The sequence below is a fragment of the Epinephelus fuscoguttatus genome, linkage group LG22 (genome assembly GCF_011397635.1).
Source record: "Epinephelus fuscoguttatus linkage group LG22, E.fuscoguttatus.final_Chr_v1".
Classification (NCBI taxonomy): domain Eukaryota; kingdom Metazoa; phylum Chordata; class Actinopteri; order Perciformes; family Serranidae; genus Epinephelus; species Epinephelus fuscoguttatus.
Window position 1 is genome coordinate 14,532,659 of NC_064773.1, and position 25,762 is coordinate 14,558,420.

The 25,762-nt window shown below is 41.7% G+C and overlaps 1 protein-coding gene across 1 annotated transcript; it reads left to right on the forward strand.

Moving 5' to 3' along the window:
* On the forward strand, window positions 1-24,410 carry LOC125882514 (sodium- and chloride-dependent GABA transporter 2-like). Its single transcript, XM_049566241.1, has 16 exons — window positions 1-132; window positions 463-663; window positions 2,916-3,050; window positions 3,590-3,730; window positions 3,815-3,932; window positions 7,548-7,589; window positions 10,119-10,252; window positions 11,450-11,580; window positions 17,330-17,433; window positions 17,526-17,650; window positions 18,060-18,172; window positions 18,255-18,392; window positions 19,295-19,397; window positions 20,191-20,291; window positions 23,611-23,757; window positions 23,895-24,410. Exons 2-16 carry the CDS (start codon window positions 474-476, stop codon window positions 24,060-24,062), a joined length of 1,890 nt encoding a protein of 629 aa, XP_049422198.1. The 5' UTR covers window positions 1-132; window positions 463-473; the 3' UTR covers window positions 24,063-24,410.
* The last annotated feature ends 1,352 nt before the right edge of the window (window positions 24,411-25,762 follow it).

Below are 25,762 nucleotides of genomic sequence, written 5' to 3' on the forward strand. Positions count from 1 at the left end.
GTGTGTGTGGTGGTCCGGGGTTGGGTGGCGGAGTATCCATTAAGACACGCCCCTCTATAGATTGAGGCTTTTCACATTCCGCTCGCGCACAGTCAGAGGAGTTTACTGACGGCGACCGCTGCAAACTCACGGGTGAGTTACATCCAGTTAAATCTCTTTCAGGAAGCTAGAAATATTAAATCACCTCATTATGTGCATCAGTTCTTTCTCAGGGGTAGTTTTTGCAAGTTGCACAAGTGTCCCGAGCCTTTGCTTTGAAGTCATGTGCAGTTAAAGGCGTTTGGGAGTCTGATGGTTTTGTCAGAGCCTCCATTTGGCATCGACTTAACCAGAGGAGGAAACTTTTATGTGGGAGCTATTCTAATTATGAAAACAATCAATTATACTGTAAAGGTGTCTGTTAGAGATCATAACAGACATGGACTGTGTTTAACTTGAGTTTATGATGTGTGCACATAACAGACTGAGAGATCATGACTGAGGAAACAGCCAGAGGGGATCCTGCTGGAGGCTCGGGGCCAGATACAGGGGTGACTGAGGAAGGGGATCAGCCAAGGGGAAAATGGGCCAACAAAAGGGAGTCCTTGCTCGCCATGACTGGACTCATCATTGGCCTTGGGAATTTTTGGCGTTTCCCCTATCTGTGCTACAGGAACGGGGGAGGTGAGGGACCCAGATGGGATGTATGGAGGATTTATGCTGGCTGTGATATAGAAGACATGGCTTATAAGGTTAAAATATGTGTGCATATGTGCATTTGCACGCCTGAACACATGTTTGCATGTGCATGTTCAACAAAAACAGGGATGGAAAACAATCAGATCATGAGAGTTTGATCATGTGAGAGGCGGAGAGGTTACAGCAAAAGTCATATGTCACTAATTTTAGCTTAATTCCCATCTCCAAAACTGTTGTTTTGCTCTATTTTTTCACCACTGGTCATGATCCTGTCTCACAGTTAAGGCTTGTGTCCACATAGTGTCCAGAAAAATGTGTAATCCCACTATAAACTGTTTAATAATTTCCTTCATTCCACTTAGTTACATAATCAGCCTTTAAAGCTGGGGTAGGCAGTTTTATTTTGGCATCATTAACCTCTCTATCTTCGCCAGGACGCCGACGTCCTCGCCCCCCCCCTCCTCTGTTAAATGGTATCTCCCAGGCGCATTACGTCATCCAACCATGTGATGTTTGGTATTGCCGGACTGAGGAAGCTCTCGACTTTTCAACAATAACATCGTTTTTCTTTTATTTATTATGTATTTCGAACCAGAGCAGCCTAAACACTCAAAGTCAAAAATCGCGATGAGTGGTGACAAGTCATGTCATGCCATTTTTCGACGGGAAAAGTTAAAGAATTACTCGAGACCTGTTTTATAAAAGGTAAGAGTCTCACTCCTGCCACTATTTTTGCCTGAGATATACTGCCTAGCAAGTGGGATCATAACTTTCACGTTTCATATGGCTTTATTTGATGATATTTTATGATGTTTCTGCATCATAAGCAACATCAGCTATCACAATCACACCTGATTTCAATAAGGTACAATGTTAGAAGCTTGCTGAGTGTTGTCTGATCACTGATAGTACTGTTTTGAAGCCGAGTGACTGACTTGTCATTTGGAGCTCCGCCTGGATCTTTTCATGGAAAAAACACTGTAGAATGGTCATACTTTGAACAGTCTTCTTCAATTTTGAAACAAATGTTCACTGATAGTGTGCCTACAGCCCCACAGTGTCATTTACCTTCTCATGATGAAGCCACAGACAGTTATTCATCCTGAAACACATTTTTTATTTTATTTTAGGCAAAATCTTCAATTTTCTACTAACTTCAGAGGCTCATTACTCTGTCTCTGTATCACCTGGAGGGTTTCTGACACTTTCACAAGAAACTTAAGAGAGTTTTCTTTCTGGCAGGACCTCAAGCTACAGTCATTTTAATTTGGGTATGTCATTTTGGGTGTTTTTGCTACAAAATGGGGGTAGAGTACAAGAGGTTAGACAAAAATCCCACAATTAACGTTGAGTATATTGCCACTCAAGTGGATTTAAAAAACTAGACTTCTGCACCTCCTGTTGTCTCCTTTCAGGCTTTATAAAATGGCATTGACAGGAGACTTTGGCCAATCACAGACCATTTCAGAGGGGTGTTCCTATTGGCTGTTGTATAAATGCAGATGCACGGACATGTCCCATCAGTGAAAGCCTGAATCAGTGGCAGAGAATCCTGCAGCGAAAGTTGTTTTTCCAGCATTGCTTCACCTCGAAACAACCCAATAATGGAGGACAGACATATAAAAAAGAGAGTCTAAAACAGAGTCTGACAATAAACTAAATAAAACACATGCCAAGCAATTCAGAGATGGACAGAAATTGTTGCTAATAGTTTAGCTACAGAACACCTTGCAGGGAGGAGAGCGGGCAGCAGGTCTGGAGATGGACCCCCGCTTAGCGCAAGCTGAGTCCAACCGGCACAAACCCCAGCTCCAGGTGGACAACAACCCTGACTCCCCTGCTGGATTGGCAAACTTTCTGTTGCTGCTGTTACGCAAACACCTGGTGCTGAGGGGTTTGTGCTTGATGAATTTGAGCTGCTCCAGCCTCAGTCAAGCTGTGCACACCTCTACAGTGAAATAAGATCAAATAAATCAATGTATGGGAAACACTGTGTTACTGTATGAAGCACGTGCACATGCCTGTGGTCATCTAGTGGGAGGGGCTTAGGAAGACAGAGAGGGTGGAGCTGCAGGAGGAGGGTGTTTTTTAAATTCCTGATTTCTGCCTACCCCAGCTTTAATATGTGGCATCCGTGGCTTAATATGTGTTTATCTGTCCGCGTGCTTATTCTAGAAACCACTGCTTTACATCACAATGAAGTGACTCTTCTTCTTCACTGGTGTCTGTATTTACAGTTGCCTTCTTCATCCCTTACTTCCTGTGCCTCTTGTTTTGTGGCATCCCTGTGCTCTTCCTGGAGATGGCATTGGGCCAGTACACCAGTGAGGGTGGAGTGACCGTCTGGAAGAAGATATGTCCCATGTTCCAGGGTAAAAACAAGGCTCAGGCTGATTTTTGTAATAACTCAAGTTGACGTGCAGGAAATATGTATTTTTCATTGTGTTTTCTTCAGTGTGTCTTGATTTGTTAACATTTCTAACCAGATTACCCAAAACAAAATGACCACATTAGCCTTTTTTATATAGACTTTGAATTGGAACAGTACTTGGGCTGTGACTGGTGACGTTTCACAAGAACACAAGTACAGTCAAGACGCAGATTGAGAAACGCTGATAGAGTGCATGTCAATTAACAAAATATTTCACAAAACTTGCAACACACCTGACATGCCAACTTCCTCACTTAATTGTTGCCAGGGATTACTGGTCCTGAATTTGTCTCTGTACTGCCCCATGCACAAATTACAAGAGTAGATATCAAAAAACACTTAAAATGGATGCAGAGTTTCATGTGTGTCCCTCACATTGTTGAAATAGAACCTAGGCTCTTGACTGGGAGCCAAACAAGTATTGAGGAGCTGTAACTGCTGGGCGACAGTAACTATGTGAAGTCTCGCTGTGTCCTGCAGGGGTGGGGATTGCGTCCCAAGTGATTCTGGCCTATCTGAACATCTACTACATCGTCATCTTAGTCTGGGCTCTTGTCTACCTGTATTACTCCTTTAAAAGCACGCTGCCCTGGTCGACATGTGACAACCAGTGGAACACTGGTGAGGAATTCTTCTTCACATTTAAACATTTTTGAAGCATGCAACATCCATCTCACTTTCATCTCTCTTTCTTCAAACCCTTAGACGTATGTCAAAGTCGCCCCAGCTCCTATGCTAACCCCAATTTGTTTCATCCTGACTCCAACTGGTCATTCCTGTACAACGTCACCTCACTTGACTACTTTGACGAATTCAGTCCAGAGTAAGTTTTGTTCTTATTGTCAAGCGATACTTTATGAACTATCACAATTCTGAATTTTGTGACATGTACTGAATAGATATCAGTAATTCATTGTTTTAATGTGATACATAAAAAGATTGATGAGATAATATGGGATTAGTCTTGGTTTCCATAACAGCTGTGGGTCACACCCATGTTTTCATGTGTGTGTAGAGCAGCAAGTTCTCACATCTGTTTCTGTCATAAAAACCAACACTATTAATGGTTCCTTGGGAAAGTTTGAGGGTAAAAAGTACACTTAATAAATTTTAATGACTTCTCAGGCAAGGTGGTGGAAAATGGTTGAAAAATATTGCATTGAATAACAGCTAGACAGTTTAGGAGATACTTATTTGTTGCAGAAAGATGGATGATAAGTTCAACACCAATCCCACAATGTGAATATGAAGCTCGGGCAGAAAATCCGAGCGGTGCGCGACGCCAAGGGTAGCGGTGCTGCTTTGTCAGGTGTTGCCACCCTCTCCTTAGAAAAACAGCCAGTGCAAAGTGGTTTTACAGCTGATCATGTGTAGAGGCCTCAAGAGAAACGTGAACACTGGTTGCCGATGTTGTGAATTCCTTTCTGGTTTTGGATCATTTTCCTGCTGGAACATGTACGGTTGTGTTTTTAGAAGCTTATTTGGTGATTTATTTATTTATTTATTTATTTTTTTTTTTATGGTAGAAAGTGCCCAGCAGCAAGTACACTGCTAATGTACATGTAGCTACATGCTAACGTCTGGCTATACACAAGTTGTACAATCTGGGTTGCTGATGTTGTTAATTTCTCTCTGATTTTGGTTCATATTCCTGCTGGGATGTATTGCACTCTGAAGCTTCTATTGTGGATATTTTATGGTCGAATGTTCCACTGTTCCCTGTTACAGTCATTCCCTGCCAACAAGTACTCTGCTAATGTACATGTAGCTACAGATGTTGTCAGTGTTGTTAATTTTTCCCTGATTTCAGATCATATTTTTGCTGGAACATCTCCTGTTGTGTTTAGAAGCTTTCTTTGGGGATTTTTCAAGATATAATGTGCCGCTATTGTCTGTTGCGCCAAAAGCGACCTGTGGTGAGTTGCCATGTAACGTCTAACGCCGGGTGCACAACCTATTTTTCCTGTTTTAACGGAGCTTTTCCCTAACACATTCCCCACCCCCAGAACAACGTCGCAAGATTCCGTCGTTGAGGGACCTGGTCAGATGCGGGTGGCTAGCTAGCGTGCTGTCAGCGAGAGCTGTTAGCGAAGTCATCTAGCAGAAGAGCTAGCAATATCTTCCTGCGAAGAGCTCTCATGTTGACTATCACTGTACCAACTGAACTGAGACGAGTTGAGTAGCGTACTATTGAAAGAGCTGATAGGTGCGAAATGGGCTATGGAAATGAGCACAAAATTCGAAAATATAGATTAATTATCAACCGCATTGAAATCAACCTATGGTCAACAGTCACTTTTAATAGTGGAAAAAAAGCTTATGCTTATTTTTCTTTTGCATGAATAAATGAGATATTGTTTGCTTACAACTGCGATTGCAATTTATTTCCTATTTCCGGCACTGTAACACTCCGTTTCTCCCATGTTGTCAACGCTTGAGTAGGAAAAATCCAACGCCTCCACGGTCCGATGGTCAATGGAACCACTGCAGTGCTGTGTGCTAGTCCGTTACTATCATTATTTTCACCTCCATTGGAATGAATGACTTCCGGTCAGTGCCAATCCGTCAATGCGTTAGGTTGTACACCTAGCTTCAGCTGCAAAAGACGCTGCAAGCTGCAGCAGTTAAAATCATGGATGACGTTTATTTGTAGGCCAACATGGAAGTTAACATTGACCTGGTTCCCATGACTATAAACAAATGGGATTTTTCCATTGAATTTTGGATTATTGCAGAAAATAAGCAATCTTGCCACCACAAGGCTGTAAAGCAGGTTTTTTGTCGTGATGAAACACAGTGTTCGAGAGCGCTTTGGAGGCGCAGTGTTTATTCATTTTTTTGGGGGGGGGGTTGAAGGTGGCAGTGCTGTTTGGGCTGAGAAAGCCATGTGTAAGTAAGGTAAAGGAGATTGTTGGGTTGGTGCAGGGAGCAGTGAGACCTGGCATTAGGGGAGTGTCTCTGGGACGCCAGAGATCACTGTCTAGCCTCCTGGAGGTGTCGTGGGACCAACCAGACGAAACACTGGTGAAAAGAGGTTCCCACCCGATGACCCCAAAGACATGTTAGTTATCACTGCTCACTGGTCTGTATAGTTAAGCCTTGCCATAATAGCTTATCATAGGGCTTAGGAGGTTTTTCACTGAGTGCTAATCCTTTTCTAGAGCACAAACTTCTTGTGTTTATTTGAATTCAGCTGAGACGCTTTGCGCCTGGTTGCTATGATACAGAATATCTGTGGAAAAAAAATGTCGGCACAAGGTAGAGAATGTGCTATAGATGAGGGAAAGGATGAAGCATGCGGGGAGAGAGGACGGACCCGCCAGTCTGTATAGGTTCATGAGAGGAATCATAATACATACAGGATATTAACAGATTTTTCCTCCATTGTTGTTGTTATTCAGCATTTGTACATGTAGGATGTGACAGTTTTTCTTTGAGGTATTTGTCCCTCCTGCACTGTGATTGAACAGCTGAAGTGACAGTAACGAGTGCGGCGTTTTTATCCACAAACATTTTTCAGCTCTCAGCACACAAATGAAAACGCCCAACCAGCAGTGCTTGGCGCAGGATTCACGCCCAGTGCCTTGTTGCGCTGCTGGCGTTTGTAGTGCAGTGTAAATATGTGACGTTCCCATTGCAAAGCAATAAAAACATATGCCAGCCTCAGAAAAAATTGCTTTAGTGGACACGGCCTCTTAGCCACCTGTTAGCAACCGTCTTTTTGATGATACTGTAAGTAAATGGCTTCAAGATTCGCAAGTGGAGTATTTACCAAGGTATTTCATCTAACTTAATAAAATGTAAAAGTGTCCTGACTGAGCTTGTGCTAACCATGGACCTTATGTCAGGAATCTAACCAAAAACCAATTTTAATTAACCCTTTGACTTTGAGATGAGGGAACCAGGAGTGATAAATGCGAACTCATTTCCAGGTTTGAGGACTCTTCAGATCAGTAAACAGTCCTGTGATTCCTGTGACATGTTGACCTCCATATGAACATGCCTCCAAGCCACCGAAAAATGTAGCCTAATTGTTAGAGCAAGCTGCACTTCACTGCTGCTCTGTGTTTTTTCAGCACGACAGTCATTCTGCAGCTGTAATAACGGTGAAGAGACACCAAGATTAGGAAGACCTGGAGATGTTGACCAATTAGAGCAAACTGGGCTGAAAGAGACGGCCGTTAAACAGGGTGTTTCAGACAGAGGATGAATACAGGTGTTCCAGCACAGACAGTATGAGGAAAATAAAGTGTTTCTTGACCGTTAAAGCACATAAACATATTCTAATATAAACCTTAAAAACAATATGAACCTGAAAATAAGCATAATAGGTCCTCTTTAAATCAATGGAGAAGCATGGTTTGGAAGTTAGATTTTAAGTCACTGTACTTACTTGCTTTTCTTGTTTTTTGTTTGTTTGTTTTTTCAATATTTCCAGGGTTGATAATGAGCAGAGAACATCGGAAACGGAGTTCTGGATGTGAGAAACACACACACTCACACACTCATCTTCCTAAAACATGTAAAAAAAAAAAAAAGCTTTGACAGTAATATCATCCTCCCCAGCGTGCTTGTCCTTGGGTTGAACATTCCTCACCAATAGCTCTTAATGCCCTCCAGATAACAAAAGGTCATCCTTCCTGTCTGGGTGCTCAGTGAACATCATGTTAATGATGGGAAAAAACAACATATTGTTTCATAGTTTGAGGATATTTTTTGAAAAATGGCTGCCGCTCTTCACGTGATAACCTCCTGATTTGCTGTGAGAACAGAACAGGAAATTGCCTGTGCTGCATGATGAGAACAATATGTGCTCTTTTCCCTGAAGACACTTTAATGTAAACTAAAGCCATCAAAGACAGCCATCTGTATTCATGATGCAGATCTGCTCTTTTTTCTGACAGTATGTCCACTGTCACATGGACGTCGGAACTATTTTCTGAGACGGGGGCGGGATTTTTGTTGGGAGGGCGGGGGAAGCATGCACACTTATCACTGATTAAGGATTTGATTTGAAGTCATTTTATAATAACATGCAGTTATAAGAGAACTAGAATGGATGAACACGGAATCTTTATTGTTAAGAAAATGAAACTTTGATAACAAAATCAAGCCATTTAAGGAACTTAACATTATTTGTAACCTTGAATGAAAAAAAGAAAAGTCTGCGCTCCTGACTCAGGGCTTTCATGCATTTCCAAAAGTGGACCTTCTCTCAGCTGACCTACTGATGAAGATTTTAAGCAGGGTCGAGACATCGCTTTCATCCATAAGGTCACTGTGAGCGTTAATAATGAAATAATGACCAAATGTGTCTCTCCTGCCTCATGGTGTTGCGCAGCCAGGTTTTCAGCCTGTGCAAGGCTGAGAAAGAGCGCTCGGATGCCGCAACAGATATGGGCAGGGCGAGATAGAGCTTAATGAGCTTCTCCACCTCCGACAGCATGGAGCGGGTCTGGGGCTGCAAGGTTTGCAGGATGGACACAACATCCTGGATGCCAAGGCTACTGTATGTAGTCAGGCAGGCTGCATATCACATCAGAAGCATAGATCTATGCATTAATGATATGAAAGAGATAAATGTAAGTCAGACAAATAGAGTTTAAATTCAGATTCTTTATTTTTTTAAAGTGTAATGCAGTGGGTAGGGAGGCTGGGGTGCGGGGGAGCGGATGGGAGCACCCGTAGTTCCGACGTCTGTGCACCGTCAGGGTCTTACTTGGTGGCAAGATGGCTTCCAGTTCATTAATGACAGATAAGTGGTTGTTGTCCTGAGAACAACATTTTGTATGAGAGCCCTGGGACAACAACTGCCTCAGCCAAGCAACGTTGGTGAAGAAAGAGCCCTGCTACCAGTGCCCTGCAAAATACATACAAAATGGCTGTGCAGAGAGGCGCAAATTAAAATATGAGACCCAACCTGAAAGTATGACATTGGTTTACAATAGCCTGCTATTACAGACATTAAATATTTATTTGCTTTTTATAGATTGTCAGTTTTTTGCCACCATGGAAATAAGCTCACGTTAGCTTCCAAAGGCTAGCTAACAGTTAGCCACTAGCTGTTAGTATTAACTCCATGATCACAAGAGAGTAGGCTATACAGTCACATTAACTTTTATTCCCATTCTTTTTTTTAAAAAAAAGAAAAGAAATAAACCACTACAAGAAATATGTTCTTTGTTTGGATGGGGACAGTGAATCAGAGATGTTTGTTTCTGGCTGCTCGAGTTTGTAGACTAGCTGTAGTCAGCGTCAGCGCGCTAGCCCACCATCTGTAGCCTTAATTTTTTCCAGGATTGTGCCTATAGTGACATAAAGTATTGTAAAATTAAAATGAGACTTATGGGGAACCAATCTGAAGTGCACGATACGCTGGCTATTTTAAATAAGCATTAGGGGGAGTTATTAAGTTAAATGACCAAGCAATTGATAGGTTGAAAGCATTAACTAGCTAGCTAGCATGCTAGCAATTTAAAAAGTTGTTGACTTCCACTGTACTGCAAATGTAATCATTTTCATATTTAAAAGGCACAAGCAAAATATCGAGGGATACTCTTGGTAATTTTTGGACTATATTGAAACAGCAATTATGTCAACTCTAGCACTTTTTATATTACCATTTCATGTTGCACAGATACATTATATGGTATGTGTTCCCCACAACTCACTTTAATTGCTGTTGGCAGGTATTTTGCCATGTCATGTTGCCCTAAAAAGTAATCCAACAACATATGTGTAATCAAGTCAAGATTAATTTGCAAGCTGATGTGAGCTTATTTCCATGGTGGCAAAATATTGGCTGAGGCAGTTGTCGCAGGGCTATCATACAAAATGTTGCTCTCAGGGCAACAACCACTTAGGACGTGCATTGTAGTGGGCTGTGTTTATTGGCAGTGGGAAACAAAGTATGGTGTATATATTGCACATCTGTACATCCATTCTGCATGTTAATAGCAGAGGATCCAGTTGTATTCATGTGTTAACTTTTCTGATCCCTCCCTGACAGGTACCGAGTGTTAAGGGTTTCAGATGACATGACCCTGGGTCCGGTAAACTGGGACTTGGCTGCGTGTCTCCTGCTTGCCTGGATTGTATGTTACCTCTGCATCTTTAGAGGAATCAAATCTGCAGGAAAGGCGAGTATTCCTTTCGCATACACACAGTACTGTCCCTTGTATTATGTTGCATACATATGGCTTCCTCAGCTCATGTCCCAACTTTCCTATCTACCGTCACTCCTGTGATTGACGAAGATGTTATAAATGAACATCAATAAGTGATGTTATCTGTGTCATCAATGCACATTCAGATTTAATCCTTAAGATTTTAATTTAGAATTTAATTAAAGTATTTATAGTCAATATTGTTTCAGTAATAGCCATTCAATGCACGTATTGCCTCTCTATATACTATAATAATGTGCAGTCTGTCCCACCTGGGATTTAAATTCTTCAACCAAGCTCCAGAGATTCAGGGGAAATGATGCTTGCACCAAATCTTCGACATGGTGTGGAAGACAAATGCCTGGGTGTGCACATTTTTTAACCAATGACTGTATATGAAGATGGACAATGCCGCTCTACTTCCTTCCATTGTACAAAAATGTTGCCAAAATATCCCGGATACAGCTGCCGTCTTTTTGCGCTGGTGATGCCATTTGGAGCTAGAGTCCCCATCCACTGAGTTTCCACCCATACACCCTTGATTGCGAGCACACAGATTGCTACACACTGCTGTCAATGTGGACGTCAAACAACTTTTTCATAGCTTTAAGTATCTGATAAAAACCAAACTTACCAGGAAAAACAAACACTTGAACATGCACAGTGTGATAAGAACTACCTTAAATGACAGAAACCATCTTTTGGAAAAAATAATGTGACGTGTACTTTGGTTTTTAGTTTCTCTCATGTCCTGTTAGCTAACATGAAGGGGGCGAGTTTTATGACCTATACTGCAGCCAGTGACCGGGAGGGATCGAAATGTTCTTGCTTCATTTTTGGGTAGCTGTCATGTCGTCCATCTTTTATATAATGTGCGATTTTGACATGCATATTAAATCTCTATGGAGTGTTTCAGCATTTTTCAGAATGGCAGACAGACAAAGTTAGCGACTAGCTGGTTAACACAGAAGAGCAATTAGCAGGTGATGATCCAGAAATATCCCACAGGAGTTGGTGGATACCAAAAACAGAGCTAAAAGGAGAGTGAATACTGGACTAACATTCACCAGGAGACACAAACACAACTCCAAAAGGATGCTAATGTTACTCTATGTCCACTGGACGTGTAAAATGACTAACTGTACTGTATGCATGTTTTTGTGTCTGTAGGTAGTTTATGTCACTGCTACAGTGCCCTACCTTTTGCTGTTCATCCTCTTCATCCGTGGAGTGACACTCCCAGGAGCCGGAGATGGAATGAAACATTTCCTCTACCCTGAGCTCTTCAGGCTCGCAGGTCTACATGTAAGATGTCATTATGAAGTGTTCATTACAATGGGCGTCATTCACCAACCCTTCCAAAGAAGAAATGTCTCTTTAAAACCTACTTACAACATTTTCACAAAGACTCTTATATTCACCATTATTTCCTTTTTTGGATTCATTTGTATGTATGTATGAACTGAATCTTTGTACACTAAAGAGCACATGTGCACACATTTTGTGCTGACGTGTTTTAAACTCAATCCCACAGTTGTATAATATTACAGAATTTTAATTACAGTAATTTCTTTTAATCATTTTTAAATGTTCTTACCTATCTAATAGGGGTGAGAATAACCAGAGGATCCAAGATACAATATTATCATGATACTTAAGTCAAGATACAATATTATTGTAATTTTATTTATATTTTAATATTTATTTAATATTCATATTCTTTATTGTTTTCAACTGTAAATTATATCCCAGAAGGACGACTGTCAATATCTGTTTTATCTAATAAGATAAAGTTTTCAGTCTGTTTAGCTCATTTCAGCCAATTTTTTGCAGCAGCAAAATAAAAGCGACTGATTATATTATTCTACTAGGCTACCTAAAGTTTAATTTATATTTGTAGTATTAATCATTTATATGATAGCAAAAATCAATACTTGGGACTTTGTGACGATACAATATTGCCACACAAAAATATTGCAATACTATATCGAATCAATTTTTTCCCCCTCCCCTACAGTTCCTAATAATTTTCAGTTTTTCACAAAACATTATGCGTGTCAAAAAGTGACAAAGCAGCATTACAACTAAGTTAAACAATAACAAACAGAAACACTGTGTGAAATAGTCCACCTTCCACCTTCTCTCCCCCTCTCTCTGTCTTTCTCTCGCCCTCAGGCGTTCTGAAAGTATAAAAGGCGTGACGGGGGTGACATGTAACACAACAGTGTCTGCCTCTGCCATGACATATGACAGACATATGACACATGTCAGCAGCACCTTCTAAACATAACATGGCAGTAACAATTGTAGTGAGTAGCCTTATACTTTAGCCGCTACTGATTGCTAATTGGCTGAATTGTTTGGACGTGTACTCAGAAACTACTCAAAATCTTTACCAATGCTGAATATCTTCATACATTTATTTTCTCCCCTGTGTCCGAAATGTTTGTATGACTTCCAAAAAGTTTCAATACAAACTCCCAATAAACGCAGCCAAAATAAATCTTAATCTGATCTAAAACTGCTTGCTTCCTGACATCAGCAACACCTGTGTTTACTGGGAAGAACTTAAATACCATGGCCTGCCACAACCAGTGAGGTAAGCCACCTAGTGGCGGAGTGGGATAATATATTTAACACAAATCAGACATATGGCTCAGTCATCAGTCATTAAGGGTAAGGAGCTCCCGGACCTCATGGTTTTCCCAATTTGCCGACATTTTTGGCCGCTTTTCTTCTTTGAGTTAGCTGCTCTACTGCTGCGAGCTGCTTTTTGTGATGATGTTATACATTATCAAAATGTCACACCCATCCCGTCCTGCCAACTGTCCCTTTTATACAGGTATATTGCGATTGTTCTTTTTATACAGAAAGGCGAGATGGAATAACTACATCACATTTCTGCTTTAAACAGGCTGTGTAAAATGGGCTCCTCTTTCTCAGATGCACGCACTCACCTCAAGAGCAGGGGTGTCAAACATACGGCTCGCATCCAATCTGGCCCGCTCAGTGACTTTGCTAAGCGTAACAAATGCAGAGAAGTCATTAAAGGAAAAGGCCACTTTAGAATGAAAATACAGACAGTACTTACTGACCCTCATGCTGACAAGAAGTCCAGTGTAATTTTTTAATCCACAAAACTCGTTTGGGGTATCGGAGGATAACAGCCAGCCGGATTTTTCCATACACTTGAAGTGCACAGAACCCACATTTTGAAAATGTTATAAACCTCCGCTAATGCATTTCAAAAACGTCAGAACAGCTTGTCTGTCGTAATCCAAGTGCCCTGAAACCGCAGCGTGCATAATTGACTTCAAAAGATGTAATTTACTCCACTTTTATAGCATCATTTCTCACCGTGGTCAGTTAGCCTGCAGACGTGCTGTGTTTACATGGCAACTCGCGCGAGACTCGAGAACTAGCACCACCACTAGCCATTAGCTAGTCTCGTGCAAGACTTTTGAAATGCATTAGCGGAGTTTTATTACATTTTCAAAATGTGGGTTCCGTGCACTTAAAGTGTATGGAAAAATCCAGCTGGCTGTTATCCTCCGAGGGAACTGCCCATTGGTTCGACAGCCCATTGGTTCGACATCCCATTGTTCTGAACATATTAAACCCATTGTTCTGAAGTCCGTTCCGAAATCATCATGATGCCCTGTGGTTAAGGTCTGGTTAGGTTTAGGCACAAAAACCACTTGGTTAGGGTCAGGAAAAGATCATGGTGTGGGTTAAAATGAAAAAGAAAGTGACAAACACATAAGCGGTGAACCTGCTCCGCCTCAAGCCGGTCACAGCGCACCATACGCCCGCCGTGAGCCGTTGAGCACTGCGGACAGTCGGACTAATGGGATGTCGAACCAATGGGCTGTCGAACCAATGACATGGACCCATCCTTCGATACCCCGAACGAGTTTTGTGGATTAAAAAACTACACTGGACTTCTTGTCGGCATGAGGGTGAGTAAGTACTGTCTGTATTTTCATTCTAAAGTGGCCATTTCCTTTAACTCCACTTTTTCAATTAAATGCACTGCTATTCCTATTTGTCCAAATGAACCAGTTCCTGATAAACAGGAAGCCGGTGTGCTTGGTGTGCTCACAGCACCTTTCAGTGCTCAAGGAATATTATATTCAGCAACAATATCGAACTCATCGCGAAAAATACAACAACTTGTAAGGACAACTAAGAACAGAGAAGATAAATTAATTGTTGGTGCGGTTTGAGAAAACATAAGTCTGATTGTAGTTTTAGCAAAGAGATTTAATCATCTCTGCATCTTTTTTGTGAAATTTTCTATCCACTACTCACTACCAATACATTTTATTAAATGCAATATTACAAACATGATGCATAGTACAGTCTGTCCTGCACAGTACTGTCTTTCCTAAAGTGAACACGTGCAGAAAGAGTCATTACAACAATCAAAGCGTTGGCTTCACAACCAATCAGAGCATCATCTGTCTCTTTATTTCTCAATACTTCTCTGTCCCATCAGGATTAAGACAGTGTACTGTTATTTCCTTCCCCCCTCCCTTTCTCCTTGGCTTAAATCTTGTTTCCTGTCCCAAGACAGAGTCTTAACAAGAAAAGCAAACCAAGGTCCTTTCTTTCAGCTTCCCCCCTCGAGTATACAGTAACATCATCACAGAGGAGTAAAAACAGTCTCTGTCCGTGGGGAATTCTGAACACATTTTGAAGTGAATTTATATAAAGTCAAGATAACTTCCTTTCAGCTGAAACTGAAGTCAGTAATTTACCATCTTTTCAAATGATGGATTTTACTTACATGGGAATTGGCACACTGTATAACATCCTTTTAATTCCTTAACTGAGGAATTCTGGATGCATGCTCCCACACAATGACAGCCTCTGTTTCTGCCAGCAACCTGACCATAGAAAAGAACTCTGCCTCCCATTAAATAGGTTGTCACCCCTCTCCCTTCCCCTCCCCCTGCTTCCATGTCTGTAGGGGTCAGATGTAATTAGACAGTGAACCCCAGACAGCCAGTGGAGTGCCTCTTCCTCTTCTTCTGTGGCCATGTGGATGTTGGCATGAACATTCCTGCAAGTGGTGAATTGATTTCTGCTTTTGCTTCTGCTTTTCTAGTCTTTGTCATGCAACTCAGTCGAAGTGTCTGATCATCTCACTTTTTTCTGTCAGAGTTAGAAGACAAAATGTGGCTTCCCTTGTCTACTCGTCTGCTCACACAGCTGTGAACTATGGTGGGAATCTTAGCATGTTAAGGGGAGGAAGCAAAGGGACAACTGCAGGAATGTTATTTGGTGTAATGTCAAAAGCAGGTGAAAGCAGTTATGGGTCAGAATTATGCAATGCCACATGTTCTTAAGAACACATCTGTTTCGAATAACTCTTGCTCTTGCATGCAAATTTTTTCGCTTGAGCCACAGAGGAAGTCATAACCGAGTTGTGGGGTCTGTTTCATGTGTGAATGTTTCTCCTTTTGCACATGTGACTCTGAAACACAACAGTTTTGTCTTTGTCTGGTGTTGGATGTAAAGATTCTTTGCGACAGACTGAGGTTTATACATGATCGGCCCGTTCTCACTCCCCACTTGTCAAATATCACTGAACCTGGGCGTCAGATTGGAGGTGAGGTGGATGAGTCAAACAAACTCTGGACTTTCGCCCTTTTTTTTCCTGTGTGAAACCAAAAGTCAGTTGAATTATTTTAAGAACAACATAGTGCCAATTCTGGATCCCCACTTCACTCTTAAGCCCAAGGGATTTAAATTTTGGTGTCGAGACCAGTGGTTCCCAACTGGTGGGTCGCAGTCCAAAAGTGGGTTGTGGGTCCTTTCTTAATGAACTGCAAGTGACTCACGAACTGTCAAGTTTATGGAAGAAGAAGAAGAAGAAGAAAAAAACAATTTATTTTGAAGTACAATCAATTTCTGGCATAGAGATTTTATTTTAAAGTACCTTTTCCTGCCGTAGAATGAGAGAATGAGAGACTAATAAACAGCTTCTTAACACTGACAGCAAACTAGCTCGACGACATTGCCAAACGCAAGGGTGACGCTGAATATACTGAATAAACTGTGTGGACCTTGAACTAATGACTAAGGAGAAATCTGGACCAGGTGGGAACCACTAGTCCAGACCCTGATTTACTCGCTGATACTAGCTTTTGTAAGTTTGTATCTGAGTCAATCACGCTCTTCTGCGACACCAACCAAAACAACAAGACCTCAATCATGCACTGTGTAGTACCTTTATGGTAGGTTCAAAGGGGTTTATAGTTGCCTTTGCAAAATGTGCCAATAGAGTGCTTCTGCAAATGAGTTAGCATTTTAGTACTCCAGGCTCCCTCGTCTTGAAGTCAATGGGTTTTGGTTTGATGCCTGAAATAAGGTCTGTGGTTAACACAAGCTTAAGAGACGTTCATGTTTTGTTCTACGACATTAAAATACACCAGTAAATACCCCACTCAAGAACTTTGAAGCTTCTATGCGTCTTAAGAAAGGTTGTTGCCAAGAAGTGGGACTACACTGAGACTACAGATGCCGAACACGGCTTTACATTCTTGTTTTGGTGGTGACATTAGGTCATGTGACAAAAGTGTAGCTAGTTTATTGCTTTTCACTTCAGGCGATTTCATTTAGGCTTCAATGATTATAAAATTGAAAAGAGTATCTTACTGAACAAAACATGTAAGTATCACACACGTCTTTTTGCCACAGAACTTATTTTCTTTTTGACAAGGGAACGAATGTGATGCTAACTTCCGCATAAGCCATCGGGGGCCCCTTTTCCCCAGATTTTTGGGAACCCAACCATTTGCCTGGCTTGCTTCACCTGATGGTGCGCCCCCGGTAATACCTCAGATGCCGAACTTCTTAAATCTTGCCCCTGAACCTGTATTATAATAATAAAGAAAAGAAAACTAATAAAACTAAGTTAATTCCAAACATTTAAAACAGTAATAACTAAACGGAAACAGGCAAAACCAAACTAAATGGAATTGAAAACAAAAATGAAAACTAATGAAAAACACAAAATTGAAATGACTCTGTCTTTTACCCACTCGAGGCTTGGTGTGATGCCTTGTCAGAGGTGCTGTCGTCCTACTCTGTGTGTCTGGGAGTGGTGATCGCTCTGGGGAGCTACAACAAATACAACAACAACTGCTACAGGTCAGTTTCCTCACACACAGCACATCATCACATGTAGTTTAACAGCCATGTGCTCTCTGACGGTGCAGGCTTTTGTTCTTGGTGTGTTGTAGGGATTGCTTGGTACTATGTTGCCTGAACACTGGCACCAGTATCTTTGCTGGTCTGACTGTGTTCTCGGTGCTGGGATTCATGGCTCATGACATGGGCGTGTCCTTACACGATGTTGTGGGTGCCGGTGAGTTCATTTTTCCCTTTTCAGCTTCTGCATCTTAAATTTGACTGCTTTCAATATTATTTTGGAAATATTTTGAAACAGTTGCAGTATTTTTTTATATGTTGTTGAGCATCAATTTGTAATTATTTTCAATATCTATCAATCTGCCAGTTCTTTTTTTTTTTTAAAACATGAGTTTCTGGTTAAGGCAATATGTTAAATTATTGTGCGATAACATGAAACATTTTACATTGTAACAACATAAATATACCTTACAAAGGCTGTAACCTTTGAGAAGCTCAGAGGTCACTTTGAGGGGTCACAAGCCAGACAGGTTAGAAACTGCTGTGTCAAAGGACTTAAAGTTGCTGGTCTTAAAGATTACAACATGCTCTCATGTGTTCATAGATGCATTATGTGCTTTCCACAGGTCCTGGTCTGGTCTTTCAAGTCTTTCCAAAGGCTCTGTCGATGCTGCCTGGCGCATCCTTCTGGTGTGTGCTATTCTTCCTCATGATCCTCTTCCTGGCCCTGGACGCTCAGGTATTGTATTGAAGGCATCATGTGTAGTGTTTCAGCATCATGTTGTTCTCACAAATAAGCTTATCTGTTTCTGTCCTCATAGTTTTTGTGTGTGGAGAGCCTGGTCACAGCCATCGCAGACTTGTTCCCACGTCACCTGAGGAAGCCGCGCAGCAGATCAATACTGGTCCTGGTCATCTGTGTGGTCTGTTTTCTACTGGGGCTGCCACACATCACTCAGGTGAGCAGCAGAGAGGTTGGAAAAAGATGAAGGGAAACTTTGCTGATATTGAACCAGCTGTGTGGCATCGCAGTGTGTGCAGATGAACGTTGTTTGACTTCCCCCGGAGATTCCTGCCTGTCTGGCGGCAGAGATCCGTTCATCTGCACACACTGTGATGCCACACAGCTGGTTCAGTATCAGCAAAGTTTCCCTTTATATTCATTGTCTTGTGTGGCGATCAGCAGTGATGTGGTGGTTCACTTTTACACTGTGATCTGTAGCCTATAGTTCGGCTTTAGCTTCTAACTATCTTTGTCTTTTTAACCTGTTGTTGCTGCTGAGTCACTCTGACATCCTGGATAAATCCTTCAGACACAGACTGTAGACCCCTCTGTCTGCTTCTCTCTGGAATCACTGTTTCATTTTTTCCAAAAATATGGTAATATTTCTTCAGGGAGTGCAGTCAGTTACAGTGCGGGCTCCAGGCTTACTCTGACAGCTTGTCGGACCATCACAAAGGGGCGGGGCTCAGCCAAAGGGCAATTGTTAAACGTGCTGATACATGCAGAAGTAATTACAGGGTTTAATTTTCTGATGTGTGACAGATACTGGAAAGTCTGCTACTGGTGTCACTGACACACAGGAAATACCTCCAAAGGGAAAGATAAAGTCCCAACAGTCGAGACATCTGCAGACAATGCTACGCTGTAGTGAATATATGAGACCAAATGTTCCTTATGATTCGTTATACATGAAGATATGATTTACTGCATACGTAACAAGATCTAGCCTCCCCATTACCCTTATTCTAACCTTAACCACCTCTTAGTGGTTAACTTAGCATTAGCAGCAGTAACACGTTGTAGCCTTCCCATTATCCTTACCTTAACCACTAGTCAGTTTTTCTGCTCGTGTTTCAGGGAGGGATAATCGTCTTCCATCTGCTGGACCACTTCGGTGCTAGTGGAAACAGCATGCTCTTCATTGTCTGTTTCGAGACCACTGTCATCGCCTGGGTGTATGGTAAGTCACGCCACTGGCTGATATAATAATTTCAAATTACGGCTGCTTGATTATGGAAAAAAATCATAATCATGGTTATTTTGGTCAAAAGTTGAAATCACGATTATGCAGCGCACGTGGTATCTTATATTGTTTGCACAACGGCATTTCATTTCTGTCTCTACATGGTCGCACGTTCTTAAAGTGAATGGAGGAGGGGGGGGAGGGGGCAGTGTTGCGCATGCGCGGCTTCTGTAGAAGACAAAATAACAGCTCCAGGTGTCTGCGACCAATAATCGTTTACCCTCGATTTCATTAATTTTGAAATTGTTTGACCTCAAAATCGTAAACGTGATCACCAGACGATTAATTGCACAGCCTTACTTAATATTGTTTCATTATGCCACTTCAGTGTGTGATTTTAGACAGCATGCCACCATCACGGAATCAAAAGACGGGTGTTTATCTAACACATAGTCTTTTTTGAGTTAGCTGCTAACTGTTACCACCTAATTTTAAGTCCCCCGCGGTGGGTTGCATGCATAACATGTCGTCAAAATGTCAAACCTGTGCCGCCTATGATTCCGTCTTGCCGGCTGTCCTATTTATACAAGTCATTTTGGCGCTGTGACTGCCTCCAGTGCTGGCCTAAAGGCAAGACGTCTCTGTCCCCCCAGTCTGCAGTCGCACCTTTTATACATGGTTCAGACAGATTTTTCTACAGTGCTGGCACAGCGCTAAAACAAAATTTGAGGATAGGATTGGTTATGGGAGACTAATGACTGACTAATACCTCCCATCCATGGCTTTGCAGGTGCGGACCGTTTCTATGACAACATTGAGGACATGATCGGGTACAAACCATTCCCCGTGCTGAAGTACTGCTGGTTGTTCATCACGCCGCTCCTCTGTTGGGTGAGATACACCTGCGACTTGATTCATCAACTTTAATGTCTGTTTCCTCTCATGATTTCAGATCTTTTGCTGCCTCTATCTTTTCCTCTTCCCATTCGCCTCTCTCCCGGCCTTTCTGTCTGTACTGAGTGTTTATTTGATTTTACAACATCAGTAGTTATACTTGAGCTCACATGGGAAAGAAGAGGTGAGACTGTTGCTTTTATCTCAAAATGTGGAGTCATCTTTTTTTTAAACACACTTTAGTACATGATCAGTGCAAGACCAGAGAGAATACACAAATCAGCCACAACACTGAAACCACTGACAGGTGAAGTGAATAACATTGATCAGTGCTGCTGGGAAACCCTGGATCCTGGCATTCATATGGACACCACTTGATCCACAGCACCCACCTAAACACCTTTGCAGATCAAGTACACTCCTTCATGGAGTGTGTATTTTCGGAGAAACAGGACTTCAGAGCAGTGAGCAATGGGCTGTCAGAGAAATGTGCTTTTGGTCCAGTGGGACATTTTTCAAACGATGGGTGCGTTCCCACCTGCCCTGTTTGGTTCGGTACAATTGAACTCAAGTTTGTTTGCCCCTAAGTGTGGTTCGCTTGGGCAGGTGTGAACACAGTAACCACATTCAGGTGCGCACCAAACAACCAGAGAGACATTCTTGAAGAGGTGGTCTCAGTCCGGTTACAGACAAACTCTGGTGGGGCTTGTTTGTGGTGAGAACGTGTTCCGATCTTGATCTGAACCAACTGCAGTCACATTGCACACATTGCAGTCAGTACGTTTACATGCATGCAGTAGTCGAGCTAAGCTCACAGCTCGACTAATCAGTCAAGTTGGACTTCTCCTCTTGTCTTGAGTATACATGCAGAAGACAAAATAGAATTTCTGACCAAGTACGTCTGACTACGCCTTGATAGGCAGCGCTGTGTCCTTTTTAATATAGTGCGTATTGAACTAGTTCCGGTTCTTGTTCAGAAACTTTTTTAAATAAATCCGCGTTTCGCATTTTCCTATCATCCATAAACTTGAAAATGTTTAGCCCCTTTAGCTGTCAGAGCATGGATGTAGTTTCCTTGTCCGTCCAGAAGTGCCTCTTCTGCTTCTCGGCGCCATGGTGTTTGTTTGTTTTTCCGGAAGTTACTGCACTGCTATATGCTGAAGTGCTGCTACATCATCTCCTTCGTCTTCCGGGTGAAAGCCGGCGGAAAAAAAAAGTGGTTCATGCACAGAACGCCGAGTCCAACTCCAGTTGGACTAAGTGGATACATGCAGCAATAGTTCGATTTTCAATCGGATTATCTAGGTGCGTTAGTCGAGCTACGGATAGTCCGGTTACAGTCGGACTAAGCCAATAATTCGATTTTCTCAAGCTGCATGTAAACATACTGATTGCTTGGGTTAAACATGAGCATGTTACAGTCCTGGAGGATTATTAATGTGCACCTCCTCCTGTACTGCCTTAATATGCACATTCAGCACATCCAATGCATCAAAACATTGTTTTCTAGTTGGAGCCGCGCCTCGTTTTCAAACTGTATGGTTTGACTAAAATGAACAATGACAGCAATATAGTCCACGATGAGCAGCGCTAAAATCAACCTGCGTAGTTGTTCCTCCATTGAGACATTAGAAAGTAGGGTTGTCAAAAGTATCGATACTCTGAAAAGTATTGATACTCAAACGCTGTATCCGGATACAATACTAATTTACAAAAGTATTGACACTAACAGTGCACGCCACCTCAGCGCCTGTCAGGTGCTCGCGACTGGTCTGACGGACACGTGCTGTGCAGGCAGCGTCTGGCAGGCACAGAGCCCTTGCTGCAACCCGGCTTGTTGTCGTCGCTGTGCGTGCATGCACACATTTCTGTTGCTGTAATATGGCCAGCGTGGCTGCAGGAGGATCAGAGCAGCCAGTTTTGGTCAAAAATGATAAAGGAAAAAGCGCTCTTTGGAAATATTTAGTGAAGTGAACACAGCACGCTGCAGACGGCAGGTATAGCCCCTCCCCTCGCTAGCAGCTGAGCAGCTGGTGTCGCCAGCATCAAACTAAAATATAACTTCTAACGTTAATGTGGGAGCTAAGCAGAAAACTTTATTAGTCATGCCCATCTGTAACATTAATAGACAATGTTAGTTTAACAGGACAACACAATTATGTGTGTCTGAAAAGTTATGTTAACTGTAAAGTCACAGATTGAAGCTGAAAAAACATTTGGTTTCTCCCGTAACCCCTGGTTCTCTGATCACACAGTGAGGTAGAAACAGGAGCATCCTGAGCCTAAACTACCAACTCTATTTGATCAGCAACGAAAATATGGTGCCAATTCACCAGAAGCACAGAAAATAAACAGGGCTGTAGATAAATACATTTGTATGGACAGATCTTGTTTCTGGTTGTTATTTATTTTGGGGGGATTTTTTGTTGTTATCATTGACGTTACTGTTCTGATCTTTATTTAAAAAATGACATGCCTCTTAATTTTTTGCTGCTGTATCGAAAATGGTAACGAGTATTGAATATTTTCCTGGGTATCGATATCGAGTTTGAAATTTTAGTGTCGTGACAACCCTATTAGAAAGTGTCACATTTATCTCGCAAGTGTACTCTTCTTCAACATTTGGTTTACTTCCTGGATTTTTCCCACATGGAAATTCTGACCAATCAAGAGCAGCTTTCTCGCACAAGATATTTTATCTGGTCCACTTGTAAATGCTGCCGTGAGAACATGAACCAACTCTAGGCAATTATACAACTTTGTAATAAATTAGTCCCTGATTCAGACCAAAGCAAGACAACTCTAGGTCTGAAAGCACCCTAATAGTATATCAGAAATTTGGGCTGTCCAAACAATGGCATGGCACCTGGTCACCATATCATCTACATAAAGTGACAGTACAATGTTGTGTATACATTTTGTACTGCCGCCTCCAAGTCGCCAATAAGTAATGCTGCCGTTTGTATTCTGACAACATATTTTGGAAAGTTGTTGCTGTACAGCATTCAAAACATGGAAAACTGTGCTGCCCCAGACACGACCGGTGAAGTTAGGAGAAGTTATTTATAAAGTTGTAAAATGATATAACAAAAACATACCGAACAGCTTTGCAAGTTGGACAATAGTTTGTTAATTTTATGTGCCTATTTACCTGATTGAGTCTCCATCATTTGATTCAAGTGTAATTTAACAAATAGAATTAGATTTTATTCACTTACAGCTTTTATTCTACTTCTTTCTATTGGTTGTTTTTTTTCTTGCACCATTGAGCACACCACAGCGAAGCCCCTTAACTTGAACATTTCTTGTCCCCCAGGTCAACCTGTCTTACAACATGACAATCAGATTCCCTCTCATTGTGTATGGTTTTTATCCTGGCATCGGGGGCACCATTGTCGGTGCACTACTTCTCGTCACTCCACTGATGTGCATCCCAGTATTCCTCTTTATCACGCTCTGTAAGGTGGGTGAGATTCAAAGTTGTATTTGGTCAATTTCAATTAGAATTTCCTTATATTTTTTTCAGCACTTCACCGTGATGGATGCTTTACTATGTCTCATAAAATTAAGTTTCAGTTGCGTTTCCCTCCTACCAATCAGACTCCTGAAAACATGACCACATCATCCAAAGATCTGCGTCAGGCTCGACCCCACAATCCAATTCTCACACTGTGTAATCACGTCATCTTCAAGGCAAACGTGAAGCCAAACAGGCACATGGAGGAAAACGACGAGAAGATGATGATGGGGGAACCCAGCACAGCTTAATGGTCACTGATGAACAGACCTGCAGCTAGTTATGGATGTCATCATAAAATTGTACAAATCTGTGAAAACAGAATGCAAACTTTTATAAATGTTTACACGTTTCATGAGTTTTCAGGGACATCCTGTTTTTGTTCTTTTTTTTATAATAAATAATAATACTGGAAAAGTACCATATAGTGTACATTTCTGCTGTCAACCTAGAATCCTATGTTCTCTAAGTGGTTTACAAAAGTGCCTCATGACTAGGTGCAAACCATTTCCCTCAGTGGAAACGAAGCTTTTATTTACTTTATTTCACAGATTAGAAACAATAAACTGTGAAGACAATAAAGCCTCCAAAAAATAGCATTTTAAGTCTTGTGTGTGATTTATCCTGTCTTCATACGAGCAGAGGAAATCTCTGCTCGTCGCTAGGCTAATTTATACAATGTAAAATGCCATAGGCTTGTGCTAATAATGTTAGCATGTTGTATTTGTTTGGAAAATGTGTTTAGTATAAGACAGTTGTTTTGTCAGCGAACCTTGTGAGCTGTAATGGAGCCAAATTTTGTAATGTTACCTTTGTTAAATGTTGCTGTTGTCCCTGGCTTCATATGAGTAGAGGAAAAGTCTGCTAGCTGTTAGGCTAATTTATACAATGTAAAATGCCATAGGCTTGTGCTAATAACATTAGCATGTTGTATTTGTGGGGAAAATGTGTCCAGATAAAGACAAGTGTTTGTCTGTGAATGCTGCAAGTTATAGTGAAGCTGATTTGTGTACTTGTGTTTGAAATTGGGGTGTACTTTGCATGAACTAAACTTTACAACATATCACAGAAACCCTGCCGCCGACTAGTGTTTCGGAGGTGTAACTGCAGAGTGACACAGACACAACACCGCATAAGTAGGGTCTGCCATGTGAGTATAAATCCTGCTTAAGCAGTTCATTCCTATGATATTGTGGGCAGGCTGTTCTCATGCAGTGTTTGTCCATAGAAAAAGTAATGCACCAGAATTCATATATAACCCATGTAATCTTAAAGTCTTTGATCAGGTGACCGATGTGCTAAAGCGAGGAAAGAAGGAAGTAGTATTATGAACAAAAGTCTGTAGAAGGAGGCAGGTTGGGGTGGTAGATGGATCAAACAAAGACAAGACTTTTCCCTTGGAGACCAGTGTTCATGTCTCGTGTCAAAACTAAGTTAACTTTGAGTTATTTTAAGGTATGTCATTAACCATGGTTATGCCTCTGTGCCACCAATAGCCATGGCTAGAGTCATTATGTTTTCGGATTGTCCAGTTGAGCCAGTGTGCAGAGACCCTCCCCCTCATTTCCCCACTACAATATTTTCCCCTGCATAATAAGTGGGAATGTCTTCTTGAAAAGAGGAATGGCTAATACAATGTGGGCTATGACTTATAAGCTATATATGTAATAGTTACAGTGGAATGAACAAACTTTACGTTGTTGCACATTCTCATTCATTCCTACTTACCTGTGTCATAGTGGACACTTCCGACCTGCCACACATGCCACTCTCTCAGGTAACCCAGTAAAGTTCCACTCACCTGCCACTTGTCCACACATCTCCCACTCCTGCCAGTCCACCACACCCACCTCATCAAGCTAATACCCCTCACCTGTGGATCATTACCTCCTGCTAGCATAAAGACTCCTGCTTCACAGACTCTCCTTGCCAGACTGTGCTTTGCCATTCC

Bases quoted from the DNA above. Each gene is read 5' to 3' on its own strand.
- LOC125882514 (XM_049566241.1), top strand. From the start codon at position 474: ATGACTGAGGAAACAGCCAGAGGGGATCCTGCTGGAGGCTCGGGGCCA. The intron at 3,051-3,589 runs GTAAAAACAAGG...TGTGTCCTGCAG, and splicing joins GATATGTCCCATGTTCCAGG to GGGTGGGGATTGCGTCCCAA. The intron at 3,731-3,814 runs GTGAGGAATTCT...TCAAACCCTTAG, and splicing joins TGACAACCAGTGGAACACTG to ACGTATGTCAAAGTCGCCCC.